The sequence below is a fragment of the Pongo abelii genome, chromosome 10, assembly GCF_028885655.2.
Source record: "Pongo abelii isolate AG06213 chromosome 10, NHGRI_mPonAbe1-v2.0_pri, whole genome shotgun sequence".
NCBI classification, from domain to species: domain Eukaryota; kingdom Metazoa; phylum Chordata; class Mammalia; order Primates; family Hominidae; genus Pongo; species Pongo abelii.
In genome coordinates, this window is record NC_071995.2 from 79,277,678 (window position 1) to 79,292,788 (window position 15,111).

Genomic DNA, 15,111 nt, shown 5'->3' on the forward strand with positions numbered 1-15,111 from the left:
AAGTGGAAGCTGACTGAATTCAAGGAACTGCAAACTTTGTAATCAGTACAGCTGGAGTTGTGAAGTTGGATGAGTGGCAATGAAACAGAGTAGATCAATGGGTTTTGAATGTCATCTAAAGCAGGGGTCCCCAACCCTAGGGCCACGGACTGGTACCAGTCTGTGACCTGTTATGAACTGGGCCACACAGCAGGAGGTGAGCAGCAGGTGACTGAGCAAAGCTTCATCTGTATTTATAGCTGCTCCCCACTGCTCATATTACTGCCTGAGCTCCAACTCCTGTCAGATCAGGGGTGGCATTAGATTCCCATAGGAACACAAGCCATATTGTGAACTGCACATGTGAGGAATCTAGGTTGCACTCTCCTTATGAGAATCTAATGCCTGATGATTTGTTGCTGTCTTCCATCACCCCAAGATGGGACTGTCTAGTTACAGGAAAACAAGCTCAGGGCTCCCACTGATTCTACATTATGGTGAGTTGTATAATTATTTCATTATATGTTATAATGTAATAACAATAGAAATAAAGTGCACAATAAACGTAATGCGCTTGAATCATCCTGAAACCATACCCTTCCCCCACCCCAGTTCCGTGAAAACACTGTCTTTCATGAAACCAGTCCCTGATGCCAAAAAGATTGGGGACTGCTGATCTAGAGGTATATAGTTTTTATCTTGAACTTTAGAGAAATATATTAAATAATTTTGAGCACTACTTGAAATATTTTCATTGACATATTTACATAATATTTACAATGAACAAAGCCATTATAGCAGCATATGGAGATGCCTTGAGTGAATGGGGTCAGGTCTAAAACGGGGAGATTAATTAGGATGCACTCATTGTAATCAGTGAGAGAACCAAACCATTACAGAGACAATAAAGGCTCTATAAGATGTGACATTACATATAAATGAATATGGAGAGTGATGGTACAAATCTGACTTTGGAGTTTCTAATTCAGGCTACTGGATGCAACATAGTTCCTTGAAATATAGGAAACAGGAGGAGGAGCAGGTCTGCAGTTGTGATGGAGCTGTGGGGGTGGAGGTGGAGTGAAATGAGTATAATTTTAGACAGGTTATTCTTTTTAAGTAGAGATGTCCTGCAGACTATTGGCTATAAGGTATGGAGCTCAGAAAAGAAGGTTAGGGCTGGAGATCAAAGTGGAAGTTGAAACCGGAAGAGTATGGACATCACCCAGGGAGAAACTGTAGCGCGAGCAAAGGGATGCATTTGGAACATGAGATATCCCAGCCAATAAAAGATGAAGCAGAGAAAACAAGATGCAACAAACATTGAAAAAGATCTGGCAAAGAAGTAGGAGAAGAATAATGCGAATAAATGACAAAGTAAATTCTGTGGAATTGAGGGAAGCCCATTTTTTGGGTAAAATATCATGAACCTAATTGTATTCATGTATCAAGAATGGTAGAATAGAAGTCATAGATAAAGGAGAAGAGAATAATGATATTATCAAGAAGTGTTCTAGCAAGTACATAGTTCCACTGTCAGAAATGTGGTTTTTTTTTTTTTCAGGAGCAAATACATATATATATAAAGATTTTTGTGGGAAATTCTGTTAAACCTCTTTCCTTATTTCTGCCATAGAATGACAACTTTACCTTTTTGTTGGTGTGTTAGATGTTTATGGCCACAATTATTCTGTATAACCAGGAACCACAAAAATCTCCATAACATGAACTATTAAGAGTTTATTTCCATGTGTCTGCAGGTGGTCAAGGCATCAGCTGATCTAGGTTGGGGGCAGTTAGGATCATTGCTTCAAGACATAAATCTAGCTGGGGTGGGCTCCCTGCTTCTTTGGGCTCTGTTTCCACTTGCAGATGTTCATTCTTGGTGCCATGTTGAGGACGGAGCAGTTATATCTGGGAGGCTGTTCTCCTGGAGAAGGTAGTGGTACAGGAGAGCTAGCCTCTGCTTGCATCATGTCTGCTGACATTGCATTAGCCAAAGCAAGTACATGGATGAGCCCCAAATCAAGAGACAGAGTCTCCACTCATGGAGGAAGGGCCGAGGGAAGAGATAAAATACTTTTGCTAAGAGTAGGGCGCTGGGAAGAGGTAATATTTTTGAACAAACATGAGATCAGTCACGCAGGAATTCAGAATCATTGTATTAATTAATTCTGTGCTATGCTGTAGGTAGTCAAATTTGCTATTATTGAAATACATAGGGTCATTTGACCTTGATTAAATGATTCTTCCTCCTACTGCTTTCTGTGGCTATTATTATTATTATTATTTTGAGACAGAGTCTCATTCTGTCACCCAGGCTGGAGTGCAGTGGCGTGGTCTTGGCTCACTGCAACGTCCACCTCCACCTCCTGGGTTCAAGCAGTTCTCTGCCTCAGCCTCCTGAGTAGCTGGAATTTCAGGCACCTGTCACCATGCCTGGCTAATTTTTTCTATTTTTAGTAAAGACGGGATTTCACCATCTTGGCCAGGTTGGTCTTGAACTCCTGACCTCGTGATCCACCCACCTCAGCCTCCCAAAGTGCTGGGATTACAGGCATGAGCCACTGAGCCCGGCCTCTGTGGCTATGATTTTTTAATGCTGCCACTGTATCTATAGCTGCTTTTAATCCACTGCTTCATTTCACACGGGACTCTTTGAGTGAATACCTGAAAGTTATACTCGGCTATTTCACAAGAGCTTTTTTATTTGCTTCAATATATTTTCCTGTTATTTTGCATTGTTACTATATTTGGTAGTCTGACATTGGAAGAAGTGGACCATTACTGTACTTGCATATTTTATTCTAATTCCCATTTTACTAAAAATGTGGCATATGTAAAGCCTTTTCTTTTGGCTTTTGGAAAAATGAGTTATATTTCCTTAAAAATTATTCCATGTATCTACATGATTTCTGTGTTTTCAAAGGAAAACATTGATCAATTAAGAGATGAAAAGCACTGAATTGCAAAAGCTTTTAAAAATAAATATTTTATATGCATGTCCCTTCTTTATTCAAATTATGAAGCATTTCAAACATGCAGAAAAGAGCTTATCTATTCTTTGTGAAATTGAAGGCATCACATTTAACTGAAATAAAAAATACATATAGCTCTTTCAGAGCAGAATAGATTTTTTCAGGAAGTTTTTCTATTTGCAGCAGGTACCAAAACTTCAGTCACATATCTGCCATTTGCCCTTTCACAATCCCCAATGCCTCTTCACTGCATTTACATACAATTTATTTCATCTATTTAAAAAGACTGATTTTGGTGCTCTATACTCTAGTTTTATCCTAAGCAATAAAATCCACAAAGTTGCCAGCTGAAAGTGTGAGGTATGTATTTTTTTAGTGCACATCAAAATAAATACATGTTTATTGAAATAAAAAAGTATACTGTATACCATCTTAAATATCTAGTTTACAGCTGTCATTACTTGACATAGAATGCACTAGGAAACATTGTTTTAAGGCCAGTTCTATCAAACTAGAAATATAATAACTTCATTAAGTGACAATATATTTTTAAAGCAATTATTCACTTTTACTTTTCAATTATTTTTCAGGTTTGTGGAAGGAATGCTTAACGTTTGTTATAATGCCGTTGATCGTCATATTGAAAATGGTAAAGGGGATAAGATTGCTATCATCTATGACAGTCCTGTTACAAACACTAAAGCAACCTTTACCTATAAAGAAGTTCTGGAGCAGGTAATATCATAAACGTTATATATATATATATATATGAATTCATATAGAAATTACTTAAATAGCATACATTCTCATTGTGGAGTCTTCAGTTCTCTAATGCATTGAAATATGTTGTCATGTTTTTGTTTTGATACATATTGGAAATGAATACAGGTGTGTTCACTCATGTAGACAGTTTTTATAGCCTTCAATTTATGTTTCACAGTGCTAAATGATGCTCATTTTATAGGGAGAGGATGGCAAATCCTGAGAATATGTGTCAGTCTTCCTCTGGTCTTTGCTCTTCATCCACATTACCATCACCTTTGGCTGCTCCCCAGATCTTGTACTATTGAAACAGTCTTCTAACTGCCTTCCCTGTCACCAGGCTCTGCTCATGTTAGATGATCACTAGGGTGTTCTTCCTAAGAAACAACATATTTCTCTATGCCACTTAAAAATCTATTTGTTAAAAAATGCTGTTATTCAGAGAGTAAAATCTAGATTGCTGTGGTGTCTAAGACACTTTGAAATCTGGTCATAGCATTCCTTCCAAGCTTCATTTTCCAAAATTCTTGACCCATGCACACATCCCTTTCTTTTACCCTGGATGTCTTGTTATTGCCTTAGATACTCCTGGGCCTTTGTAGCTCTTTGAACATGTTCATACCTTTGGCTTATTTGCTCTTTTGAGTTCTTTCCCATCTGTGCAGTTCTTAGGTGGATCATGACATTAAGTGATGAGTTATGAGATTTTTCTCTTTTATTAACATTAGGGTAGAAATAAGGCCTCAGAAGTAATTATAAAAAGTATTTGGGAATTGTGGACTGCGGGAAAGTTATTCAAGCTCTGTGGAACATTTACTAAAAATGATTTAAAGAGAGGTAATTGTGCAAGGCAGGATTTCTCAACTTTGGCGCTATTGATATTTTGGATCAGATAATATTTTGTTGTGGGTTCTGCCATGTACCTGGCATGACATTTAGCAGCTTCCCTGCCTCCGCCTTAAAGATGCTGTTAACACAACCCCACCTCCCTGAGTTGCGATGTCTGCACACATAGCTAATGTCTGCTGAGTGGTAAGATTGCCACTGGTTGAGAAACTGAAGTTGAGCAGAGTCTGTAATGCTAGGGTTTGGAGGCATTTGCTTTGACATGAAGGCTTTTAAGATTGCATTCTCTCCTTTTGCTTTTTGAACCCATTTAAGGGTTCCATTCTATTTTTAGAAAGTTCCGTCAACTCTGCGTGACTCTTTGAAATTATATTCTTTTTCATCAGCAAGTTCTTATTTTGCCTTGTAAGAAATTTCAAGAAAGGCAACTCAGACTAAAGAATCACCTTTCCAGTCCTGAGTTGTTGCAAATAAGAGAGAAGAGTCAGACCAGTTTGCTAGGCTGGGTATCATCCTGGTTGTAGCAACAAATTCCAACCTCAGCTGATTTAAACACAAAAAAAAGACCTTATGAAAAGGGAGGACTGAAGAGCCAGGCTTAGAAAAATGGTAAACCCTAAGGGAGAAAGTGCAGAAGTAAGGAGTTAAGAAGAACCCACAAATTATCCAATAACTAGACTCGCTGCCTTGATTCAATCTTCTAGATTGAAAGAGTAGGAACATCTGTCGTGCTGAACCCCTATTGACTCCAGTGGGGATGGCACCAGGTTCAAGAGGCCAAAGAAGAGACCCAGAGCCCCATACAAGACATGGGGTTTTACTGGAGCCTTGCATCCAGGGGAGAGGCCACTGGTGGCAGGCTGGGCAGGATAACTGCATGACTTGCAAAAAGCATGCAGTTTCTATAGCATCTTCACTTAGCACCATCCCCCTAACAGTCTCCACCTGGCAACTTCCATTTAACCTAAAACAAATCCTAGATGGGATAGGGCTGACATATTCCTCAGAAATAAGGAATAGATGTGTGGATTGGCCACTCCTGGATTTGTATTCCCTAGCTCAGAACTCTGAACACATATTCAGGTGTGCCTGTCATACAGGGTCTTTCTCAGGGTATGGTCAAGTCAAGTCATTGCTGTGGAGGTGTCTACCATACAGCACTAGTTGGCCAAACTTAGGGAACTTGCCTAAATAACCAGGCGGTGGCTAAGAAATAGCTTGTCCTCTTTTGATTTAATAGTAGGAACTGGGGCCCTGTCTCCCTCTAGGATGCAAACAAGGGGAATTTCAGTCTAATAAGAATGGGGTTCAAATGCTGGGAAGCTCAAGACAGAAAAAAGCAAAATAATGCTGCAATATGTCGTTTGGTATTTTTTATTGGTCTGTAACTGAAAACTGTATTTTTGGGATTAGGTATACAGAGACAGCTCTCACATTGGGGTGAGTTAAAAAGGCACTCTGTTACCAAATGAGCTTGTTATTCTTATGAGGCTGCGTTCCATTATAAGAGATAATGTCGATTTCCTGAAAACCTATTATAATCTGTGTTTTGTTTTAGGATTGCATTTTCAGCTTAGAAGAGGTTTAGTCTATGATTAAAAATTGTGCCTGTGATTTTGGCATATTGCTGCACTCTCATGAAAATACTGGCAAATTCTTACTGGTATACAAATACGTAAGTTTACTTACATATTGTAAAAATATTACCTATATCCACATATTTAATTTGATACATAATCAAACATCGGAGTCAAGGAAAAAGCTTTAGAGAAACCTAAAATAAGAAGAGTTGTTGACATTCTCATTTTCTGTTGTTGGTTTTCAATTAATTAATTACATAAGTGTATATGACAATTATACACATATATTTTGCTTAGAAGCTTTTCTGCTGACTCATCTTTCAAACCCTTTCTGTGTTTGTGCTTGTTCCCTGGTTTCAGTTTAGCCTGACATCAAAGTAGTTAAAAGGACAGTTTCTCTCACCTGCTGACAGCCTCTGATTCCCCAGGCTTTTCTTCTCTAAAGTACTAAAGGAAGAATTGTTAGGAAAGAGAGAAGCATTGTGTGCCACTTTGATTACTTGCTTCTGATTCCCTGTGGCCTTTATTTTATTAAGTAGAGAAGACAGAGAAAGAAAGATTTAATGGGTAATTCCATTGAGAACAAACAAAAAGAAGTGCCTTTGTACATTACTTGTTTTACTCTCCCATGTTTCATTTCTACCAGAAGTTTCTGGCTAGATAATACTTGATTAAATTAGTCTGTATTTCTTATTTAATTAATGAGCCAACAAGACCGGCTACCTTGTCTTAGTAACATGAAAGATCTGAAAATTTTACAGAATGATTCAGAAGCAGAGGTTTTCTAAAACTATCATTTTTTCTATAGATCTGAAAATATTGTAAATAACCCTTTATTAAGGTTTTTGTACAGAGATTTGGGCCTAGTTCAAGATCCATCATTCACTCAACAAATATTTGTTTTGTATGCCAAACCCTGATAGGAATAAGAGATACAAAGTAAATGAACCCATTTCCTATTGTCAAAGAGATAAGAAAACATGTAAACAGGCAATTTCAATATAACCGAATAAGGGTCATGATAGGGGTTAATGTTATATTCTGTAGGAACACATGTGAAGGCAGCCAACTCAGCCAGGGGTAAATAGAGTCTAGGGAGATTTCTGGAAGAGATAATGCCTAAAATTATCCCAATTGCCTACCCTCCGCTTGAAATAATTTTTCCTCCAGATATCTTATGGTCCATGTTACCTGAATGTTAGGTTCTCAGTGAGATGTTTTCTGATCATACTAAATACAAATGTTCCTTTCCACACCACTTCATAAATTCATTTTTTCACTTTCTTTTTAATTTAGCATTTATTACTCAGTATCATTCCTTACATTTTATTTGTCTGTCTTTTTTAGTGTCATTTTCTCTTCTAGAATATAAGTTCCATGAAGGCAGTGACTTTGTATTTGTTTGCAGAATGGTGCCTTGCATATAGTGAATAGTTGTTGAATGTTGAATGAGTCAATGAAAGAATAAATGAATGAAATACTTTTTGAAATTTCTAAGTGACTCTAGCTTCTTTTACTGCAGGAATGTCTTAGATTTAAATTGTATCAGTAATGGAATTGGATTATCTTTCCAAGTAAATTCCATTTCTATCTGTGAAGGATTTTAATTTATTTACATTCAACTTGGTAGTTCAAGATGAATATATCCTTCTTGGATTTCCCACACTTATAACTCAGAAGATCTGCATTCTAGAGGACATGTATGTTTTTATTGTGTCCTTGCTCTTGTTAGCTCTTTTCAAGTTAGTCCTTATCATATTAAGCCTCAGTGAAATAAAAGGCATGTGTGAGAGTGTATTTGTATGTGTATGTATATCTTATATATATAGTACTAGTCATTTTAAAGTATCTTTATATTTATTTTCACCATCACTAATTTTATTTTGAATTTACTTCTGCGTGTGGCAAGTGTGCTCTGTTTTTTATTTCAACAATTATGAATTTTTATGTATTTATTCACTAAATAAGAACGTGACCCCTGAAGGGCATTTGAGCAATTTTCATGAATACATGTATACTGGGAAAATTGATAAAACCAATTATGTGTTAAATTTTCCTGATTTAATTAAAACTGCAAATTCCTATTATCTTAACTAAAGGTAATTTTTTGAAACATAACTATGGCAGTAGTTGTAATTATAACGGTCAAATAATTTAGAGGAGAAAATTATTCTGAAATCAAGGGCCATGTCCCATGAGAATTCTTCCTTCTGACCCCTGCCCTGTAGGATATTTTCTTCAAAGTATGTATTCCATTTACTCAGACATATGTCAGAGTAAGATAATCTGACACTTTTTTGGCTGTCATATCAGTATTTCCTTAAGCAAACACTTAAGACACAAAAACCAGGACTTGCAGAAATTCAGCCCTGTCAATGGTTGTCTTTGTTCAGGGGAAAGGATGCAGTGGCTTGTATTATCTATTTCCTTTCCTTAAATTTCCTAAATAAACAATAAAAACTTCATTTATATTATAGTCAGTGCCACTAAAAAGTATGTCTCTGTAAGTTAAATTACCTTTTCCATGCTTGGTAAATAGGGGAATGATGCTAGTATGAGATAGAAGTTATAGTCCTTCATGCATTTCTTTTCCTGGCATGCAATTTTTGAACTTTTATTGATATATAATATATATTCAGATAGGATAACAGATCACAAGAATAAATTTTGTTAGATTTTCACAAACAGAATAATTCCATGTAAGCAACAAAGAAACAGAATATTTCCAGGCCCCCAGAGGCCCTTGTTATGCCTCTGTTTAGTCATCCTCAGCCCCCACATGGTTGCTATTCAGACATCTAAAGGTTTACCTGCTTTTGAGCTTTATACAAATTGAGTTATACAATGTATTCTTTTGTGTCTGGATTTTTTCACTCAACTTTCTGGTGATGAGTTTCATGCATTTCATTGCAACAGGCTGTAGTTTGGTTATTTGGGTAATGTCTGGTTTGGGACTATTACAAATAATGTTGCTAGAAATACATTTGTACACAAATTTTATTGACAATATTTATGCATTTGTGTTGGGGATGTGCTTAGGAATGAGATGAATTGTTCATAGGGTATGCCCACGTTGGACATGAGTAGATAGTGCCAAACAATTTTCCAGAGTGATTGCACTAATTTATATTCCTATCTGCAATTTATGAGAATGCCAGCTGTCAACACAGTGTGGACAATTCCAGATCTTTCGAATTTTGCCCTTTCTAGTGAATGCATAGTGGTATTGCATTGTGATTTAATTTTTTTTTTCCCTGATGACAAATGAAGTTCAACTTCTTATCCTGTGCTTAATGGACATTTGTCTTTTATTTTGTTTTATTTTATGTTTGCCGAGATGATATCTAACTCTATCCCAGGCTGGTCTCAAACTCCTGGGCTCAAGCAATCCTCCCGTCTCAGCCTTCCAAAGTGTTAGAATTACAGGTTTGAGTCACCACACCTGACCAAATGCTGATGCTCCTTTCTGAAGTACCATTAATATCTTTTGTCCATTAATTTTTCTATTGGATTGTTAGCATGCCATGTTTTGAAGTTTTGGAGAGAGACATTCTCACAATTAAAGAGAAGACCTTACCAATATTTGAAAACCTTAACAAAAATAATAAAGATTCTTTAGTGAGCTGTTGGTGAGTTAAATGATTTTAGGAATCTAAAGTTGAGAAGACATTTACCCCTGTTTAAAAAATAATTAATGTTAAGGTCTACACTCTCTCAGTCTCTACTGGCCAGCCTTTGAAAGCAAATTTGGAAATGAAAGCTTGCCAGTAGAATATTATGCAACAGGAAGCACAGTGCCAGTGTTTAAGGATCTATAGAAGATGATGCTGTGTTAATGCATTTATTAATGTTAAAAGGTTCTAGTTACATTTATTTTAAGTGGTCTGACCCAACCATATGTTTTTGTGAGCTATGTTGTATAATGCATATATAATGTATATATTGTATAATGCTTGTGTACATATAATGTACACAAGAAGAAAGCCTTGTATTTCATTTTAAACAGATGAGTATATGCTAAATACTGACTTAAATTTTTATCAAAATTGTAACTGGAACTTTGGTTTAAAGTACTTTACAACTTACTAAAATTTAGGTTAAATTTTGAGAGGACTCAATGTAAAGAAGATAAGCAGTAGACAAATTTTAATAGAAAGTATAGGGAATTATTAAATGATGAAACAACAATTTAGTATTTCCTAGTTTCCCCATTTATTCACAATTATAAGTGTCTAAGATTATTTCAAACTCAATCCAAAAGAGCAACAATACAACCAATCCCTTGAATATTCTCAGCCAGATCTTTAGAAATTATATTGTCCATGAAATCAAGACCGCTGTTGGAAGTATAAACTCACTTCTTTTCACTCCCCCCCATACCAGAAACTATTTTACCACTCTTTGAAGTCCAGAGCACTTTGCTTACACCTTCTCCTAATGTACTGGTTCATTATTGCTTTTTAAATCCAGTTATTAGGGTACCTACGTGATCTTCCTACCAGAGAAAAAGCTCCTTGAAATAAGGGTAATATTTTATTCAGTTTTTCACCTACACAGTAGCTAATGTAGGCCTCATAGTACATGGAGTCATATTATGTAGTGAATGAGTTTGTGAATAAACATTTAATAATTCATTTATAAGAAAGTAAAATCTAATCATTATCTAAGATAAATGATTATTTCCAAAAGTATCACTTGCCATCACATTGTGATTTTTGTTTTTATATATTAGGAATGTTTATCTTTAAATAGGGTGAGAATCTTTCTCATTTTAGTTCATTTTCTGACTTTGAAGGTCTGTGTGCTGTCTCATTTAAAGCCCTGATTAAAACATTTACCTTACTTCGCCATTTTAGAAATTGGAAATCTGGTCCATGGCTTTTATTCCTGCATTTGCTTAACGCATTTATCATTCATTGATAGGTTCTTACTAGATTTGAATTATCTTCAGGGTGGCTAAACCCTGGTCTTTTAGAAAGTTATCTGAAAATCTGCAGGCCATCTGCTTTGAATTTATTTTCTTGGACTAGAATGATCATGGTGTGAAATTTATTTATTGAAAACATGCTTGTGGAACACATAATATATATTTGACACTACTAGAGACACCATGGGTTTCAGTAGCGCATAAAATAATCTTTAAGAAAATTGCATTCTAGTTGGGAATATGTACTATGAATAAAAAGATAATACAATATAAATTAGGTATAAGTGAAGAACAATAAAAGGCTAGAGAGGGACTTCGCCTGCCATTTGAGATAGGCTTGTCAGGGAAAGTACTTGTCACTTATGAAATGACATTTGAGCATAGACTCAAAGAGTGGGATAGGAACTATGTGAATATTTGAGTGAAAATTGTCTTAGGGCTCTGAAACAAGAGTAGATTCAGACCATTGGAAAAGCCATGAGGACTCAGAGCTCATGAGAAGAGAATGGTAGAAAGTGAGGTTAGGTGAGTATCCAGGAGTCAGATCATATAGAACCTTGCAGGCCATGGTCAAGACTGTATATAATTCCAAGGATGATGGGAAGCTCCATATTGTCAAAGAAATCACTTTGGCATCTCTGAAGATGAAGAGAGTGTAGTAGGTAAGATTGGAAACAAGGAGATGACAAATGAATCGGCACCCCATAACATAAATCCCCTTAGAACAGCAGTATTTACTTACATGTGGGAAATTAAGGGATAGGATAGATACAGTTTGTGCCGTGGGATTCTGGAAGCTATTCTGCGTATGTGCCTGGTCTTGGATCCCCGGCTACATCCAGTGTGTTTGAAAGAAGTCTGATTGAACCAATTATGCAGCAGTTACCTGTAAATGCCCTGCATCCTCCCCATGTTTTCAGGTCTTTTGTGAGCATTCTAAGAAATTGTTTCTGTATAATTTTCAAGTAGAATTCTGGGAAAAGAAGATTATCTGTTGTAAGTATTTTAGTTCTCTTTCTTTCACATACACACATACACTTTAAGGATGATTTTCGTAATTAAACATTTACTTAATAACTGATACGCTATCCCCCCCTCCACTCAAATTTTTAAATGTTAGGTCAAAGGCTAAGCTGCTAAAATAAGGATGTGCAGTAAAATAGTGGCTTGATTTTTTAAATAATGCATTTGTCTTTTATAATAATCTAAAGATCATGAGGTTTAGCTTGGCATGACCCAAGATTATGAAGTCTTATTGTACCTTCATTCTTCTAGCTCATTGCCTTCATCTGCATCATTGAAGCTGTGGCAAAGATATGTATGTCCCAACTCTTGGGAAGGTGGAGGAGGATATAGAGGAATGGACATGCTATTTTAATATCCACACAGAGAAATGTCACATATGCTTTCTACACACATCCCATTTGGCCATCAGCTGCTAGGAAGGCTGGAGAAAGTAATGTAGGTGGAGGCATCTTAATGGGGAGTTAGGAGTTCCTGCCACAAGTACTCTTTCATTTTACAGGCAAAATAAATATCAGATCTTACATGTAAATAATTGTAACCTGTTAATGTCAATAAATTGTAAGTCCAGGGAAATAAATAATACCTGAAATTGAAGTCTCATAGGTGGCATGCTAGAAATTAAGAACAAAGGCTTCAGTGATGTATTCCTTAGACACATACTGAATGCTTATTGTGTATTATTTATTGAATTAGGCAGTGGGGCCATAAAGATGAATTAAAACATGATTCCTGAATTCCAGGAGTTTATAGTTTGCCCAGAGAGAAATACACAAAAGCTACTGAATGGTAGTGTGATAATGTAACAACAAAGCTTTGTGCATTTGTAGCATGGAGAAAGGACCAACCTGGCCACAGCAGTTCAAAGAAGGCTTCACTAATGGGGGAACACACCCCCAATATTTCAACATAGGTTCTTTCTATTTTCCCTAAGTGTCAGCCAATCTGAGAAATAAAGAGAAAGAGTACAAAGAGAGGAATTTTACAGCTGGGCCACCAGGGGTGACATCACATAGTGGTAGGACTGTGATGCCCACCTGAGCCACAAAACCAGCAGGTTTTTATTGAGGATTTCAAAAGGGGAGAGGGTGCTAGAACAGGGAGTAGGTCACAAGATCACATGCTTCAAAGGGCAAAAAGGAGAACAAAGATTACATGCTTCTGAGGTTAATAAAGATCACAAGGCAAAAGGCAAAGCAAAGATCACAAGGCAAAGGGCACAATCAAAAACTCCTGATAAGGGTCTGTGTTCAGCTGTGCACGTATTGTCTTGATAAACATCTTAAACAACAGAAAACAGGGTTCAAGAGCAGAGAACCGGTCTGACCTCAAATTTACCAGGGTGGGGTTTCTTCCCCACCCTAATAAGCCTGAGGGTACTGCAGGAGACCAGGGCGTATTTCAATCCTTATCTCAACCACATAAGACAGACAATCCCAGAGTGGCCATTTATAGACCTTCCTCCAGGAATGCATTCCTTTCCCAGGGTCTTAATTATTAATATTCCTTGCTAGGAAAAGAATTCAGTGATATCTTCCCTACTTGCACGTCCATTTATAGGCTGTCTATGCCATATGGCTCTATTCTGCCTGACCCCGCAGGCAGTCAGACCTTATGGTTGTCTTCCCTTGTTCCCTAAAATCACTGTTATTCTGTTCTTTTTCAAGGTGCACTGATTTCATATTGTTCAAGCACACATGTTTTACAATCAATTTGTACAGTTAACACAATCATCACAGTGATGCTGAGGTGATGTACATCCTCAGCTTATGAAGATAACAGTATTAAGAGATTAAAGTAAGACAGGCATAAGAAATCATAAGAGTATTATTAGGGAAGTCATAAACGTCCATGAAATCTTCACAATTTTTTTTCCTCTGCCGTGGCTCCGGCTGGTCCCTCCATTTGGGGTCCCTGACTTCCCACAACACTTCACTGTGGAGGTGATGTAGAAGCTGGGTCAAGTAATAAAAATAGAAGTGTGTGCCCCACACATAGGTGACTCTTCCACAGGTGTCCCCTGAAGGTCTGCAGAACATTTATCCAAGAGGTGGATTTGACATAGTTAATAATGAAAATGTGCACCCTGAGAACAAAACCGACTGCTTTTGTTGGCTTAAGTTCTAGGACAACAAGACAAATTAAGTAGGAAACAATACAGAAAGATTGTTGGAGAATAAAAGAAGGAGACAGGCAGTCAAAGTTTAGTAGGAAGAGAATAGAAGAAGAAAAAAAAAATGTCCTTACAAGTGGAAGTGAGGAGAGCTGGTCACAATGAGCACTTGTACCTGTTATACCGCAATGTAAAGACAGCTGAATGCATCAACAATTTTCTGTTTCTGACCTTTAAAAATTAACATATGAAACTATAAAATCATTTAACCTAGCACAATTTTCATAACAAGTAGAGGATAAAGCTAACTAACATAAATTGAGGACACTGAGTGGCTAAAGTGATGCAAATTAATATATTAGAATCACATTTTGAGTATATAAGACAAAGTATTTTTCATATAAGGTTTTTTGAAATAGATAAATATGTAGCTATGAAAAATGATGCCACTAAATTATTTTAATTCATTTGGAAGTTTTATGCTCACATTTGTGCACTGTGTAGATATATGTAATAGTTAAGTAAATGAATTTGAATAAATCAATATGGGTTGCATTCAGTAGAATTACTGTCAAGATTAGAGACCTTGGAGATATTGATTGTTCATTTTCTCATGCCATACTTGATTTAAAAGCATTTCATTTCCATTACAAAGCTGAATAATATTAACTTTATCATGTATAGGTTTTATGGGAAATTTGATATATTTTAGAATATTTATCATAAATTCTTGGCACATACGATGACCTATGTTTGTTTTTTTTAATTAATTACTAGCGTATGCACTGTATTTGTGAATTTTTCTTCTCTTTAAATGTGTACGGCCCTTTTGGTTGAGCGATGTAGATGTTGTTAAAACTGACCCAGCTATTGCAATGATCTCATGTCCTTGTACCATTCCTG

The 15,111-nt window shown here is 36.5% G+C and overlaps 1 protein-coding gene across 1 annotated transcript in view; it reads left to right on the top strand.

Moving 5' to 3' along the window:
* The window catches only part of ACSS3 (acyl-CoA synthetase short chain family member 3), a 177,394-nt gene that overhangs the window by 26,574 nt on the left and 135,709 nt on the right, over positions 1-15,111 (top strand). The window contains 1 exon segment of the mRNA NM_001131409.1: positions 3,548-3,692. Within this exon segment, the coding sequence (NP_001124881.1) occupies positions 3,548-3,692 (145 nt within the window).